The following is a 17,713-nucleotide window of genomic DNA, read 5'->3' as shown; positions in this document are numbered from 1 at the left end:
CCGGGGTGGTGCTGTTTACCGAGAACTGATACCGCAAAGTGCTGCTGATCCGAAAAGAGCCTGAAGGTGCTGCCGACCTCCTAATTGCTGCAGCACGAGTCCTCCAGACGTCCTCCCTCTTGTCCCCACAATTGAGGCCCAGGAACTCAGGATCTGCATCGATGCAACCAGACAGAAGCCAGCTGGATCACTCTTCTTCTAACCAAAAGGTACTCTTCTGACTTGGGGTACTTACCTCAGTGTCTTTAGCTTTGCTCATTTGAGACTTTCAGCTCTACCGATCACAAGTGTAACAGCTTGTGACCCTACAGTAATTTTTCTTCTAACTTTGTGCAATACTTTGCTAAGAAGTGCCTCAGCTCCATAGACTGTGCTCCAATTGACTTTGGCTGTCCTGGCTCCCCGCAGACTCTTCTAGTCAATTTGACTTTGATACTAACTGTCCCTCATATGTGATTACTTGGTTTTTAACCATTATTGCTGGGTTTTTATCTAGACTTCATTGGAAGACTTAAAGTGCTCACCTGCTCCGAGAACCTGTTTAACCTTTTTTCTTTCCTTTCTACCAACCCCAGAATCTACAAGTGTACTAGTGATATATAAATGCCATTACTGTCCTAGTTGGTTAAGTCACCCCCGAGTGTAGGAAGTGTGTAAGAAGCATCTCTAGAGATCATCTACTATCTTGTGTTGATTCTAGAAAAGTAATTTAAAGTATATTTGATTGTTCCAAACATTGTCCTTTTAAAAGAATACTTTAAAAAAAAAACTACTGTTAAATAAATAAATCATTATTTATAACAGAAACCTTGAGTGGAAGTGTTACTTGGCTACTTGTATTGGTGGATTTCATTGCTACAGCTCAAATTTACCCCTCTTGAGATAAGCCTGGCTGCTCAGTCACACTACCAACTTGTGTAGTACAGGCCTATAACAAAAGGTGGGTAACCTAATAGCAAGAGGATAAGGGTTGTGTAGTTTCCCACAGGGTTACTACATCAATTCTTGCCCAACAGTGGGACTAACTACACATTGAGTCATCTCCCGAGGTGCTGTAACTCTCCAGAGCTTCAGACCCCCAATACCAGGAGACCACCAACCCATTTGCAGTGCAACATCTCGGCGAGTCGGAATCCATCCAGAACTTGGTTGAGCTCTAGTTGGACATCCAGAGGCACTAGGCCACACATCTAAGCCCCCTAACATGAGTGCAGGACTTCGGAATCAAAGAACATCGACCGGGCGAATACCGTCCTTTGTTGGAGCTGATAAAAAGGTGCCAAAATAGCAGACCAACCAAAGAGACCGAAGAAATAAGGTTCAAGGGTCCTCTCTCGCGACTTCTGCTGCTCCCATTCAGAATCCTACCTTTCACCAGCAGACCAAGGAATCAGCAGACCGGGTCCGTCCCTGCTGCACGAGGAGAATCCAGCTATGTTTCCTTCTTGTAACGTAAGGTACTGTGGGGCTAAAAAGGTAGAATTTACCTTAAACTGAAGAGTCGCTCCAGTGTGACTGGAGTGCATGAAGGGGTCTCCGGTGTCCACCCTACCTCTGGCACAGACTTGCCAGCCTGTCCCCTATTTGGGAGTCCTTTTGCATGGTCCCCCTACCTTTTGTTCTATTGCTAACCCTTTCTATTTAGGTGACTAAAGAGGAACTTTACCTGTTCTGCTGCTACATAAGACTTTGGTTCCACTCCTGCACTGACTTTTTGTTATAGTTAGGGATTGGACTTTGCACTGAAAAGTGTCACTAAAACGTGAAGAGTTGCTAAAGTATACATAACCAACTATCTTCCTTCCTGCAGACTTTATTTGATGTGGTTTTACTAAGCGAATACAATTACTGTATATGTTGTAAATCAATGCGAGTGTGCGGTACTACCGATAATACGGTAGAACTGTCATAAGCGTCATTCTCAGTAACAAATGCAACCGCAAGCCACTACCATTGAATCAATCGCCTCTAAAATGCATTGCTATAAATTCCTGTGTGTGTTGGTTAAGTGAAACAAGTATTTATCTACCTTCCTTGTGTAAATAAGTATAAATGTATATTTTTATTATTTCATTTACAGTGTAAGAGCTTGTTTGGACTATTGCATTTAATGGGTTCAGTGTACTTGCCTACAAGCTCACATCTTCCTCTTATGATGATAAGCCGGACTGCTCTGCCATTCTACCAAGATCCTTTGGGTAGTACAGACTTATACTAAGAGTTGCTGAAACACGTTTCTGGGGTTGCTGTTGGTACTCTTGTTCAAAGGAGTTTTGCCTGGCACTGCGGTGCTGGACTGCGCTTGTGGGCGGGACAATGACTGATCTGCAAAAGGATATTCCTCCTTTGTAAAAAGTACAATGAGCAAAAAAGCGATGGCTACAGACTCTAAAAGTGGGAATAAAACCACAGAACAGGTTATCATGCTGTGTTCTTTCTAGAGAGGGGCGCCTGCTACCTTTTCTGTATGATGGTTTTATTAAGCCCCTAGGTGGACTTTAGAAAAACGCTCCTAACACTGCCCAAGGTTATAAAGATGCTATTAAATGGATATAGCAAATATCCCATTCTAACTCTTAATTATGGCACTGCAGAATGTAACTACCAACGAAATATAACGAGGCTGGTTTAGTACTTCCGGAATGTGCACTTCTCCTCCCCCCACTCTGCCATCCCTCCCACCACCAAAAAATAACTTGACAACCAGTGAAAACCACCCTCATTCAGAGAGAGGTGTAGGCAGGGTAGGGCCTGAGGGGCAAGGCCCACCCAAAATCTGTAAATGCCTACTCAGCAGCAGTGTGTGGGTATTTACAGATATTTTTCTCAGTGCAGTGGGCCCAACTACATTAGCATTTGGCCCCATTTGCTAGACAATCCTGGCAACGCCTCTGCATTCAGTGATGGTGTTACTGAACAAGTTGCCAGATGTGGAACATGGAGATCAGCGTTTAAACATTGGTCTGTTGACTTGGTTGGTTTCAGGTGACCTACTGTCCCGTACCACAGACAACATTTTTGTTATGTTTTGTTTCCATTTACTTTTTCTTGCAAAACATGGCCTTATCTTGTTCAGTCCCCAGACTAATGATACTAGGATATGAAGAGATAGTGTGCAGCCTGTATATGTCAACCCAAGCTATCACATGCACACTTAAAATACAAAGAAAGTCCTGGTGATCAGATGCATTCTAGGATCCATTTACCTTGATGAAGCGACCATATAACATGTTGCGGTTTCCAAGTCCTTTCTGCGGCTTTTTATTTGTGATCTCAAAGTCCTTCTCAGCAAGACTTCGCACCTGGGCACCATCCTGGTAAAAAAGCAGTAGATCACAAAGTTTAACAGAAATCCGATCCAAGCACAAGTCCTTCTAAATTAAGAATTTAGCATGTTGAGCTCTTTTAAAATAAGCCTTCCATACCTACGATTATACCTGAATTCAGACATTCTTTCTAGAGAACAATGGAATTAGCTTGCTTTAAGTGATTGTCTAGTGCATAAATTACAGTAGTGGTAGTTCCAGAAGGGTAGTATTCTACTACACATTCTGAAGTAGCTGAGATGGCGGGGAGGGGGATTAGAGGGAGTGAAGCAGCAGAGGAGACTGCTCAGCCTACTCGCCGATGATGCAAGCGGCTGTCAAGCTAGGCAGAGCACTCGGTTAGGCAGTGCTTGGTTGGCACTGGAAGCCAGTCATGGATTGCAGACACAGACCAGTTGCTCGTGCCCTTTGTGTGTGCAGGGCTAAAAGCTCACCCAGTAGGTGTGTTCTGAAATTCACCTTTGAGTAAGTATTCGGCAGAATTCTGGCTGAAAATGAGATAGTCGGCCGAATACTTAATTTTCACTTGAAGCTGATCACAATTCCCCTACAAAATGCATTAAGTAGTGCTTTGACTCTGCCCGGAACCAGTCAGGCATGTCATGTTAATCCTTTAGGAGGATCATTAAACAAATGCTTCTGTCCTTTTGAGTACATGCAGAGGTGTGAAAGTGCAAAAGAAAACTCAGCACTTCATGTGCTGGACAGGCAGACTTTAATCTGGTGTTTTGCTGGGGAGTCGTGGGGTGAGTGGACATAAAAACTAACTATTTTGAATGCAATGAGAGGTCTGTGGTCTCCTCTGTATTTTGCTGTTGAAAACCATTGAGCTGGAACAGTAGTTTACAAAATCGCTATTGGACAATTGTATTTTATTTTAGGGGCTTATTGATTTGCAGATGACCTGTGTGAGTAATCTGAAATTTATAGGTTCCACTCACACCAGCTGCCAATCCAAGTGATATAATTAAGTGGATTAATATAACTGCTGCAGAAATCCCAGGAATTTCCCTTTTTTATTTATTTATTTATTTATTTATTTATATTGGCAGAAGTAGGCATGTACAGGCACTGGACATGTTACAGTTTCTAATGACAACTAGGATACAGGACATTTGTGGAAAGTTATATTTAACAACCACATCAATTTCGGAATGAGCATACACATCAATAACACTTGCTTAATCATAGAGCAGGGGATACTGCTGGGGACGAGTCTGAGCCAGTTATTCTATTGAGATAGCTGCAAAATTCAGTCCAAATATTTCTCGGGCGTGCTTGAGAGGGAAGTAAGGCAATATAATCCTCTTTGCACGTCTGTGTCCAGGTGAGGGCGGTGAGCCACATTTTAAAAGGTAGGTGGAGAAAGGCGCTTCCAACATTGCAATATACATTTCTTCGCCACCATGCTCCCTACATTCAGAAATCTAGACATCTTCTTGGTTTCCTCCCCCCTCCAAATTTCAAACAAGAGAGCTAACGGGTCCAGATCAATTGTCATGCCCACTAGCTCAGAGAATGCATCAATGATTTCCCCCCAAAATGATTTGAGCCACGCACGACCAAAACATGTGCTCATGGTCTGCTTCCTTAACCAAACATCGTGGGAAGACCTGTATCTGGTCGCGGGAACATCTCATTAATCTTTATGGGGTGTAGTACACTCTGTTTAGCAGTTTGAATTGCATGCATCTATATCTAGGATTCATGGAGACCTCCCGTGTGTGAGAACACATCCTTTTCCAAATGTCGTCCGTGATATCTAGGCCCAGGCATCTCGGGCAGGTGAAACCCTATCAGGGAGCTTGGATAAGATCATTTTATGTAGGGAAGATACCATCCTGTGACTACTGCCAGAGTTGGTGATATATTGCAACTCTGGAGTATCTGGGGGCTCTATTGGAAAAGATGACCACATGTCACGGATTGCAGCCCGAAGACGGTAAAACTGCAGCATTTCCATTGCGGAACCTGTATGGCCGGGGCCCAGGTTTGTGGGGTTATAAACTCCCCTTCCGGAAAACGGTGTGTGAGGGCGTGGTATCCCAAGGCGGACCAATGTCGGGAGAGGAGTGTATCGCGAGTAGGAATTAGCCCAGGGAAGCGCCATACAGGGAGCCATTTGTAGCAGGGGCGGAGTCATGTTCTATAAGGCGACGGCATGCCATTAGGGTAGTCGCAGCGGGATCAGCAGGGGCACTACGTTTGTATTCATGTTGGAGGATCAAGGTCATGGTGTTGACCCCTGCCAGCTGTTCCAACCTAACATGAGGGGGAGCAGTAGGATGTTTGTACCAATACGAAGCAAATTGGGCCTGTGTCGCTAGCCAGTACAGGGCCAGGTCCGGCGCTGTAAAACCCCCTCTTATGGTAATGTTATGTGCTGACACTTTTTGCAAACCGCTCCGGAGTTCCACAAGAATCTTGAGCTCATAGCGTGTAGTTCCTCTAAGTATTTCTTCCCTGCCATTTCGGCACATTTCTGAATATATATATATAACAGTTTCGGGACAAGGACCATCTTAATCAATGAGAGTCTACCAGCCAGGGAGAGTGGTAGGGCGCTCCATCTGGTGACTTTGGTTTTGAAATGTTTATCTCCTGCAGTGTAGTTGCCAGCGAGCAGAGTAGATCAGGATAATGTTACTCGGACCCCAAGATATCCGATACCATCGGGTGACCATCTAAGGGGGTACTTACAGGTTGACCGTTGGGTAGCTGTGGTTAGGGGAAATATTTCGGACTTCGTATAGTTGATGGTGAAGCCAGAGAATGTGCCTATTTTGATTTTTTCTCTCAATATAGGGTCTAAATGTGTGGATGGGTTCCTGACGTACAAAAGAACATCACCCGCATATAGCGATATTATTTCAGGAGATTCCGCCAGGCATAGGCCTCTATGAGCATGACGAGCCCTAACATAGTCTGCCATTGGCTCAATAACCAGGGCAAAGAATAGGGGAAAAGGAACAGCCTTGACGTGTGCCTCTACGTAGATCAATTGGTGGTGAAGTTAAGGAGTTTACCAAGACCCTAGCCGTGGGGCAGGTATATAGCACCCTAATGTAGTGGATCATTTTTGGGCCAAGACCCATCTTTTCCAGGACTGCCCACAAATATTGCCACAAGACCATACAGAAGGTTTTTTGTGCATCAAGAGTGACCGCAGCTGCCTCAACCCCCTGATCAATCCTTGAGAGAACATTAAAGAGCCTCCTAATGTTGAGAGCCGTAGATCTCCCAGGCACGAAACCGTTCTGGTCATCGTGGACTAAGTGTGGCATAATGGGGAGAAATCTATTAGCAGGGGTCTTGGCGAGAATCTTCGTGTCGAGGTTCATAAGTGACAGGGGCCTATAGAATCCACAGTCATCGCTGGGCTTATCAGGCTTGAGGAGAACTGTTATTATTGCTTCACGCATTGTTGGGGGGAGAATGGACAGATGAAGCGCTTCAGACCAAACCTCCAACAGTTTGGGTGCTAAACGGCAACATGCTCCTGGTAGAACTCCAAAGTGAGTCCGTCAGGGCCCGGAGGTTTGCCTCGGGGGAGGTCCGTTATGGCGTTGACCATCTCTTCCAGTGTTATAGGGGCGTCCAACTGTTCATGGGTGGATTGGGATTATAATGGTCATAGGGATTTGATCCAGCAAATCTAAGATATCTTGTGTGCTATGCTCATGTTTTGGAGTAAATAGAGCGGCATAAACCTCGGAGAAGGTCATGAGTATTTGCCGATCAGACCACTGTGGAACCCTGTGTACACCTTTGATACATTCAATGTAGGTTCTACTCCCCTTCGTCCTGGTAGAACACTGGCCAAATTAATCAGGGCACTCGCCCGCTCCATATTTTCTAGCCGCTACTGGCCGCGCCAGGTACCGTACCTCACGCATGGCATGAGATTCAAATGTTTCCAATTCCTTTCGAATTGGTACCAACTTGGAGGGGGGTGCATTTGTGGCACATTCGAGCTCTAGCGTTTTGAGGCGAGACTCGGAGCATTGTAAATCACTCCTGATAGATTTTAAGACGCCCGCTTCATGGGAGATGGCCATGCCTCTAATATAAACCTTGAATGCCTCCCAGCGGACCCCAAGAGTAGTGTCCCGATTAGAGTTGCACTAAGGATCTCAGATTTGAACACAACATCAAGTAGCGTGTCAGATTTGAAGCGCCAGGCATTGCGGGGGGGGGATACGGGGTGCAAGTTCCACTCTCAGTGTCACCGGTGCATGATCGGATTAAGTACGACTCAATATACGAGTATCTGTCTATCCTTGAGGAGCCGTCATGGACAGAAGAATAAAATGTGTACTCTCGGGACTGTGGGGTGAAGGACCCTCCAGGCATCCCGCAGTCCGAGGGAGGACATACACATCAGTAGGCGTCTAGTCGCACGTGAATGTGTTCTGGGCGTCACACCGGCTCTATCCAATGTGTTGTCAAGAATGAGGTTCAGGTCCCCCTACCCCCCCATTCTATATGGACCCCCAGAAATCTCTCCAATATGGAGAACATTTTCCCAAAGAATTCAGGAGTGTCGACATTGGGGCCGTAGGTGTTCACCAGCAAGCACTCTCGGCCCACGAGTATGCAGTGAAGTATCACATATCTCCCCTCAGTATCGATAAAGCTCTTGTTTAGGGTAAATCTCAGAGATTTATGGACTAGCGTCAAAACCCCCCTGGATTGGGAGGAGTACGTGGTATTTTTTTTTATTTTTAAATGTTTTTATTGGCATTTACTTTAGGTACATATTCATTACGTTCATGATGATGGCCAGAGCCTGTGTTACATTACTCCTGTGCCATATAAGCATAAGCAACTTTGAACAATAAACAGATAAACGGATAACAGTAATATCTTGACTGCCTTTTTGTCCTCGGAGTTACCTGGCCCCAAGCTTTGTAGTCGGATCTCGACCTCTACTTTGTTGGGCTCCGTTTGTTCTCCAGGGGGTCAGGGAGGGGGAGTTAATGCTGCAGTTTGTGGGTTCAGCTGTCATGTTCAGCGCGAGGGATAAGCTCAGGGGGGTTTGTAGCTTGTTGAGAAGATCATGTCTCTTAGAAGGGCCTTCCAGGCCTCTAGTGTAGTGCTCGAGTCTTCCCCACCCCGGTTGTTCCCCTCCTCCCAGGCTCTGGTTTCGGCTGTTGTCCGTCTTTCCAACTCCCTGATCCAGGGTTCGTACCTGGGGTCTCGTGGAGATTTCCAGGCCATGGCAATCGTTCTTTTTGTGAGCACACATGCTATGTCCATTAGCTTCACCGGGTGTTTGATTTTACTCAGTCTCGGGTGGGTGCCCAAGAGGCACTCTTTAGGTGTCCATTCGTATACCTCCAGGCCAGCTTTCCTACAGGTCTGTTCAGCGGCGAACCAGAGTTTCTGTAATTTGGGGCATGTCCAAAACATGTGGATCATGTTGGCATGGTCCGAGGGGCACCACGGACATGACGGGCTGGAACAGTCGTTAAATGTGGAAATTTTGTGCGGGTCATATAGGTCCTGTATAAGACATTTAGCTGAATTAGCCTGAATCTAGCATTCCTAGAGACCTCTTTAGGGTATGATAAGGCTCTCGACCATTCCCCTTCTGCAATTTCCAGTCCCGGGTCGGTCTCCCATCTCTCTTTCAGGCGTGCACTCCTTGGGTTGGGTCTATCGTTTATCTGGGTGTATAATCTCGAGGTCGGTTTCCAGCCATCGCCAACACCGTAAATCTCCTGTATGAGGGCCTGGGTTTCAGGCTCCTCAGGCCACATTTTCCATTTTTCCTTGGCGATAAGCTTCACCTTTTGGTACCATAAGAATTGTCCCGGGGAGAGTCCGTCTTTCGCCTGAAGTGATTCAAAGTCCCTGAATAGCCCCTCATCGAACGTGTCTCCCCACGTGTAGAGGCCATAGTCCTCCCATCTCCTCATTGTAGTAAGGTCGCTGGGGGTCTTGCATACATCTGCTAGGATGGGGATCTCCGGAGAGTATGAGTGTTGTAGCCCAATAGCGGTGACCTTTTTCCACACCTGTCGCCCCACTTGTACAATCATGGGCGGGTTAAGAGGCCCAATTTTGGGGTTCCATATCAGTTCCTTTGGATGCATGGGTGAGGTTAATTGGCTGAAGAGGTTAGTCTCGGCTGTGGGTTCGTCACTTAGCCATTTGGCCACATGGGACAATTGTACCGCTAGATAATATCCTTGGAAGTCGGGTAACTGGATGCCTCCAGTGGCATAGGGCAATGTGAGGATGTTTAATGTGAGTCTGTGCCTGGTCCTCCCCCAGAGGAAGTCTTTAATTATGGATTCCAGCTTCCTGAAGAAGGATGGGGGGATATAGTATGTTATATTGGTGACATAATAGAGGAATCTAGGCAGTATAATCATTTTAGATATTGCCACTCTGCCCATCACTGAGAGCGGTAGTTTCAGCCAGAATTTGATGGATCTGCGTATCCCTGACACTTCGGTCTCTGTGTTGCATTCGTGAGTGGAGGTTGGTCTGTGCTTGATGGTAAGGCCCAGGTAACGGAAGGCCTCCACTTGCCATTGTATCCCGATCTTAGGGAGTTCTTCTATGCTCTTTCCCCCCAGCTAAAGGGAAGGCACATGATTTCTGCCGGCTGAACTTTATCCCTGAGGATTTTGCAAAGTTATCCAGGATGTCTAGGGCTGTGGGAGCATTTTTTTGAGGGTCTCGAAGATATAGTAGAACATCGTCGGCGTAAAGGGAGATGATGTCTGTTCCGCTGATGTTGATGCCTGCGTCAAAAAGCGGTTTCCTAAAATAAATTGCTACTGGCTCCAGGCCTAGGATATAAAACATTGGAGAAAGCGGGCATCCCTGTCTGCTCCCTCTCTGAATAGCCCAGGCCCCCGATACCAAGTCCCCTGTTTTTACCCTTGCCTCCGGGTTGTTGTATAGTACCTTGACCCATCTGATAAAGTGTTCACCAAGTCCAAAATCCCTCAGGGTCTCAATCAGCCACTCCCAGAAAATAAAATCAAAGGCCTTAATGGCATCTAGTGAGAGAACCGCCAGGTCCTCTCTGCATTCCTCCGTTTGTGCCATTAAATGCTGGAGCCTTCTCAGGTTGGCTGTGGTGTTGCGCCCTGGTACAAAGCCGCTCTGATCCACGTGTACTAATGTACCTACTACCCTTGCAAGCCTCTTGGCCAAAATGGTTGTTAAAATTTTGCCGTCGTAGTTCAGGATCGCCAACGGGCGATATGAGTCACATTTTGCAGGTGGTTTGCCAGGTTTGAGCATTGGCACTATGAGGGTTTCTCTCATGGTACCTGATCGTGTTCCAGTCTCAAATGCCTCTGCATAGACTTCATGCAGTATGGGGGACAAGATCTCCTTGTATGCCTTGTAGAACTCTGGGGTAAGGCCATCGGTTCCAGGTGTCTTACTCGTGGAAAGAGAGCGTATCGCCTCAGAGATGTCTTCGATCGTGATGGTTTGTCCCAGTATGTCTCTTTGTTCCTGGTTCAGTGTAGGGAGGTCAACTTCTGCCAAGGTGCCTCTTATGTCTGCCTCGGGTACTCGGTCGCTGTGGGTATAGAGTTCCTCATAGAAATCGGAAAAAACATCATTTATTCCTTGTTGTGTTCTGTGGACTATGCCCTTGTCGTCTTGGATCTCATTGAGGGCCAGGTTTGGGTGTTCCTTTCTGCATAACCAGGCTAATATCCTACCCGGTTTGTCCGCTTCTTTATGAGCTTTCATGGTGCGAGTGGAGTAGTCGAATTTCGAGAGCCTATCCCATGCGATTCTGCATTCCTCCCTGATCTCCCTCAGCTCGTTTTCCGTCTCGATTGTGGGAGAGGGGTTGTTTTCGAGTTGCCTGATCTTTTCCTCCTCAGCCTCTAATTCCTTTCTCAGTTGCCTCCTGATCCCGCCTGCCTCAGCGATCACCACTCCCCTTGTCACCACCTTCATAGCTTCCCAAAGAGTGCTCCACTTTTCCACCGATCCCTTGTTAATCTCAATGTACTCTTCTAGTTTCTCGGCCAAGGTCTCCTTGAATGCGGGGGTCGGTTAATGATTCTGCTGGCATTCACCACATTGGGATGGGAGGTCGGGGAGGGCGAAGGCAGAGTTGTATCATTAGTGGGGAGTGATCCGAGATTGATCTGCCCAGGTAATCCGCGGACTCGACCCGTGGGGTTAGTTCATCATTTATAAAGAGGTAGTCTATCCTGGTGTGCAAATTGTGAGGGGCTGAATAGAATGAGTAGGATCTGTCATCGGGGTGAAGGTCTCGCCAGATGTCTATCAGATGCAAGTCCTCAACCACTCTTTGTAGGGCCTGTGTGGGAAGATTATTTTGTATTGGTGGAGTGGCGGATCTGTCCATTCCTACATTCATAACGCAATTGAAATCGCCTCCCCATATAAGGGTGTATTCTCTGTGGAGCATGACTTTGGCGCATAACTTCTTAAGGTAGGAAGGTATGGCATATTGGGGGAAATATGGGTTTATTATGCATATTCGAGTGTTCTCCAGCATACCCCAAACCAGCAGGTATCTGCCCTCATTATCTGATTCTACCCCCATCTGTTGAAATGGTATGCCTGGGCTCACCCATGTGTATACTCCTCTTGCGTACTTCGAGTATGATGAGCCATTACCTTGACCTCCCCAGTAGTTTGATAGTTTGTCTGTAGAGTCAGAAGAGAGGTGTGTTTCCTGTAGGAGGGGAAATGATACCTTCTTTCTCTTCAGGTAGGAGTGTATTCGGTTTCTTCGGAGGTAGGATCCCATCCCTCTGACGTTCCATGTGATCACCCTGAGTTTTGATGCCATTGCATGGTTGTATTAATTGCCAAGGGGGATCCCTTCTTTCACTGCGGCTCAATGATATGTTATGAGCTTTGCCTAGATCTGTTTGTGTGGAGTGGTCCACTCCAGTGTTTAGTTCCGGGTTCATTTCAGGTTGGTTAAAGGTCCTCAGAGTTAGGGCTGTCAAAACAATAACAACTTGTGTAGAACAATTATAAACTGGTGCACCCAGCTACTGTCACAGAAGTGGAGTGCTCAGGTGCTCTCACGCTGTCTGACCCAATCCGGGTGTCTGGCGCGAGTAGGTGTGTGCCGACAACTGGTCGGTACTGGGATTTCGTGGGGTCGTGGTCCGTGTGCATGTGTGGGGGGTCATTCAGCATTCTCCTTTTGTAGTTTTGCTTCGTTGAGGGTGGTGGTTTTAAAAGTTCTCGGGTGTATCACGTAAGGTGCGAGTGCCCGTGTCGGGGGGTGTAGCCCTCATCCTTGGCTGTCCTCGTTAAGTTCCCCTTGATTAGTTTCGATGGGGACCTCGGCCAGGTTATGTTCCATCCACATGGTAGCCGCTGTCGGCGTCTCTAGGAATACTGCTCTACCTTTATAAATTACCTTCAGACTCGAGGTACATAGCAGCATATATTTCAAGTTTAGTTTCCTGAGCCTGGCCTTAATTGGAACAAAAGAGTTCCTCGCTCTTTGGACCGACTGAGTGTAATCGGGGTATATGGTGATTTTTGAGTTGCCCCGCTCTATTTCTCCACCCTCTCTTGAAAATTTCAGGATCACCATTCGGTCACGGAAGTTGAGGACCTTCGCTATGATGGGGCGAGGGTAGGAGCCTGGAGGGGGTTTCTTCTGGAGCGACCTGTGGGCTCTCTCTATGGCGAAGCCCTGTGAAAGATTTGCTACCCCAATTTCTTGTTGTATTAGTGATTCCACGAAGGCCGTCGGGTCTGTAGTTGCAGTCCCTTCTGGGATGCCTAGTATTCTGATGTTACTGCGCCTAGTGTGGCCTTCCGCCTCCTCGGACCTTGCTTCTAGGAGGGAAACCTTATTTTTGAGGTCTGCGACTTCAGTTTTCAGGGCTGCCGTGTCACCTGCCATGTCCCGCTGGGAAGACTCAATGATAGTAACCCGTTCCGTCAGATTGCGGGCATCTTGCCTTATCAACTGGATATCGGCCTTCACTTCGCCAATCTTCGGATCTATAAACTATCTTAGAGCCTTGATTGCCCCCCAACACCTGATTGTGTCTGGCGTCTACCACATGGGCGTCCCTGGTTGTTGGGTCATTTGTTAAAGGCTGGGCGGTGGGGTGAGATTGAGGTAATGAAAGGGTCCAGAGTGGCATTTTTGGCTTTGTTCCTTGCTGCAGCCATTGTGGATTGTCTTAATCGGGCTTGACAGTACAGAGGTTCTGGAGTTCCCTGTCAGGGCATATGATTGTGATCACTTTTTTGGTTTATGGCGCGGGATCCCCCTGCCTAATGGGATGCAGGTCCTGGGGGTTCAGTAACCACAAACCCTACCTCTGTGGGAAAAGAAAAGTTGTGGCCCCAGTCGTCCAGGGCGGTTTCATTGATTGTGCCACGGGTCTGGTCTTTTGATGTATTATGGGGAGCTGGGGAGACGTGGGATGCTATGGAGCAGGCAGGACTAGGGGAGCCGCCCAGCATGGACTCCTACTGTTGGCCAGGGTGGACAGGTGTGTCCAGTAATGCAGTGGCTAATTTGTCTGACCCAGCAAGAATTCTGGTGGGGTTCAATCCAGGGTTAGGAGTGTGGTGGATTTGGTCCCCTAGAGGGGGAAGAGTATCACCCATAATAGGCAATTCCTGCTGTGGCTCCAGTGTGCATTCCGGAGGAAGCGTCTTAGCGCTCTACATATGGCTGTCCTGATGAGCGCGTGTTTATGAAGGGTCAGGTAGGGCCCGTTCCCCGCTCCCCTCACTTGAAGCATGTGGGGTTCAGTCCCGAGTGGCTAGCTGCCAGTCCAAGGGCTGAATAAAATGACCTGCGTAGGTGGGGGGCTCCGCACCCAGGAGGAGCTGGAGAACTCTCGTGATGTGCCCGGGGTCAGGGTCGAAGCGAGTGGTCCGGGGGGTCCGATAGGGAGGCTGTGATGGATTCGCGCTGGGCGCGCACCAGCTCTGTATGGCGTCAGGGTGTCTGTGCCAGGCTCCCAGGATGTTTAGCACCAGGCGCGTGGTCTCCCGCCTCGTCCTTCCCCGACCCCCTGCAGATGTCTCGGAGGGGCTAGCTGGTCCACCTTGGTAAGTGCCCCGTGCCTCCAGACCACAATGGGCGGCGAGGGAGATGCGTGTGTGGTCGGAGTCAGGCTCCAGAGGAGTGCGTCTGTTTCGGTCGCTGCAGGGCCGTTAGTGAAATGCGGGCGCCATCTTGTGGGTCTCCCTCGGGAGGTGGGGGAGCCGGGCCGGAGCGCCCCAGCGGGTCCCCGTCCTCCGATCATTGTCGGATTGATGTGTCGAGTGTAGTGCATCGCTCGATGAAGCACTATATCGAGAATCGGTGGTGTGATTGTCTTTCCAGCGCCCAAGGCAGGGTCACGCCAGACGGCCCGGCCGGGTCCCAAGTGCCTCCCACAGGGAGGAGGGGGAGAGAAGCCGGAGTGCCTCTGTGGGTCCTCGTCGTCCGTTTTTTGTCGGACAAGGCTGTCGGGTGCAGGCAATCGCCTGATATACCCCTGCACCAAAGGACGAGTGGTGTGGGGGGGTTTGAGGCACCCTCAGCAGGGTCCGGAAACGCGGCCCGGCCAGTTCTTGTGTGCTTCCCCCAGGGGAGGGAGGGGAGCCGGGCCGGAGTATCGCAGAGGGATCTCATTGTCCAATTTCTGTCGGAGCAAGTTGTAGGGTATTGCAGATCGCTCGATGTAAATATGCCCTGAAGAGTGGATGGTGAAATAAGGTTTTTGGCACCAAAAGCAGGATCTGACCACGTGGCTGGGCCGGAGCTCAGGAGATCAGCGTCCTCGCACCATGCTCAGCAGGCCACGCCCCCCGGGAGGAGTACGTGGTATAGAACCTATTCGGACCCCAGGAGGTTGCAATGCAGAATGCCAGTCGGGCCAGCGCGTGCGTTTCTTGGAGGAGAAGTATCTTCGAACCATGTCTCAGCACGTATGTTGCAATCTTACGGGCCTTTGTAAAGTTCCCTATACCACGGACATTCCATGACATTATTTGGACAGCCATATCATTACCTCAATGAGCATCCCAGTTTCTGTGGTGGCGTATACGCTCACAGTTAGAGTTAAGAATGCGCTTTTGACTCTCCAGCGCGTGCATTGCCATACCTTTTCTGCCTTTTTTGAATAATTCCCCCTCCCCTCCCACCACCCTCGCCGCAAAACCCCAACTAGCAGTGTAAGCATCTCCCCCCCTTTCTTTCCCGTGGCTGAGCAATCCCCAACTCGGCCCAGCATTCGCAGCAGCCCAACTGGGGCTAGCACGCAACAATAGAATATTTATGAACATTGCAATCGCAGTGGGGTGCGCCATTGCCGTGTAGCCAGCGCACTTGGAACACGGCGGTTCTGTTACAAATCAAACCATATTTGAGGCTATCAAAAGCCATCCCCTCACGTACTCAGTGGTTGCTTTACAAATGAAACAATAGCTGTGGGCAACATGTTCTGTTAAGATCTACATACGCCAAGCAACGTATTCTACGGAGCAACAGATTAATAGGTGCATGCAAGGTCGGTTTCATAGAAACAAATACATAAGTAAGCCCGGTATTGGGCCTCATACAGATGAGCGATAGGTCAGTAGATCGACAAGTAGACAGGAGGCTCAGTGGCTTTACGCCAATGTTGGAGCTCAATCATTTTCCATAAGGTAATTAGCGGGAGCGTGCAATGGGATATGCGCCTCTATGAATTTCACCGAATTTGACGGCACCGTAAAGAAGTACAGTTTGTTGTTGAATGTGAACTTCAGGTGCGCGGAAAGAGTATAGCATAGGGAATGTTCCTCTCTCTAAGTAATTTCTTAACTCCAAGGAACTGACGACGCTATTGCTGCACTCCAGTAGAAAAGTCCGGGAATATCCTAATGGTTTGTGCTTCAAACCCGAGTTCGCCCTTCTCTCGTGCAAGTCGGAGTATCTGGTCACGGTCCTTGAAACTCAAGATTTTCGCAATAATCGGCCTTGGGAAATCTTCTGGTTTGAGTCAGTGCTCGGTGGGCTCTTTCAACAGTGAAGAAAGGAGACAAGTCGGGTTCGCCCAGCAGCTCCTTGAGAAAGTTCTCAGTTGCAAGTTCTAGTCTGCCCTTAAGCGCATTCTCTGGGACTCCGACAATGCGTATATTGTTTCTCCGCGATCAAGATTCTAAATCGTCGCATTTGGCTTGGACTGATTTCATGTCGCGGACCAGAGTGGTCACTGTATGTTGTACTGCAGAAATGTTGTCTTCGTTGGATCCTATTCTGGTCTCTGCCTCTGTGATTCTGGTGCCCTGCTCGTCCAGTTTAGACTTGAGTGATGCAACATTCGCATTAATATCATCCAATTTCCCATGAAGAGATAGAAATGTGAATGTTAGCATGTACCACAATTAGCTGGAATTCTCAATTTAGCCTGCGCCGCATCTAGATAGAAATGTGAATGTTAGCATGAGCATGTACCACACTCAGCTGGAATTCTCAATTTAGCCTGCGCCGCATCTAGATAGAAATGTGAATGTTAGCATGTACCACACTTAGATTGAATTCTCAATTTTGCTTGCGTCACATCTATACAGGTTTGTGAATGTTAGCACATGCCACATCACACCTAGACATAACTACAAGGACAGAAAGGCCAACTAACCAATCCACTAACAATTTCACCCATCTGCTTACACAGCTCAAACTCTAACCAAACACAACCACAAGCCTAAAACGCAGCAATCCGCACAAACTTCACTACACTGCAACAACAAAACAAACTGCACATACACTTGCACAACAGCACACGATGACTACCGATCATAAAACACCCCAAGCCCAGCCAACGGACCCACCCGGCTGAGGCTGCCAACAGCAAATCACTGCTCTTGCACTTTTCCAACCTATTCCCACTAACTCAACCTTCACCCCCCCCCCTCCCTCTTTCAGAGCCGCCAGAGCGCCAGGGGACCACTCCGGTGGTGACAGTGCGCGGTACAAAGGTCCTTTAACATTAACATGAAAGGATGCAAAATTCCTGGCCATCGATTTCATCATAACCGTTAGATCGGGGGTGGGAGCCTCCGCCGGCACAGTCTGGTCTTCCTGGCCGCTCGATGACTAGGCCACATCCACCCTCGGGGTTGTCTTAGTAAATATGTCCATGGTTCCGGTCTTGTTAGTGTTCCTAGACCTATTGGACATTGTCCAAGCTGGTCGCAGATCTCAGAGTGTTCAGAATGGGGTGTCCTATGGCCTGCGACTTGTAGAAGGTCTTGTGGTGCAGTTCAGCCAACCAGTCAATGAAGTAGGGGAGGGGCCACCACCTCAGGGACCCCAGGTGCGTTGTAGTGGGTGAGTGCGAGACTAGTCACAGGCCCCTGAAGGGGGTCCCCGCGTTGTTACAGACTTGGTGGCTCTCCCATCAGTAGGGTCT

At 48.3% G+C, this 17,713-nt stretch overlaps 1 protein-coding gene across 3 annotated transcripts in view; it reads right to left on the bottom strand.

The window, feature by feature from the left end:
• LOC138455904 (G patch domain-containing protein 4) overlaps positions 1-17,713 on the bottom strand; it is a 296,404-nt gene that overhangs the window by 119,446 nt on the left and 159,245 nt on the right. For all 3 annotated transcript variants that reach the window (XM_069607140.1, XM_069607141.1, XM_069607142.1), the window contains one exon: positions 3,207-3,314. In XM_069607140.1, coding sequence (XP_069463241.1) covers positions 3,207-3,314 — 108 coding nt within the window. The remainder of the gene's footprint in view (positions 1-3,206; positions 3,315-17,713) is intronic.

Source organism: Ambystoma mexicanum, chromosome 1p (genome assembly GCF_040938575.1).
Source record: "Ambystoma mexicanum isolate Mex_15411 chromosome 1p, UKY_AmexF1_1, whole genome shotgun sequence".
Classification (NCBI taxonomy): Eukaryota; Metazoa; Chordata; class Amphibia; order Caudata; family Ambystomatidae; genus Ambystoma; species Ambystoma mexicanum.
This window is presented reverse-complemented; position numbering and strand designations above follow the sequence as displayed.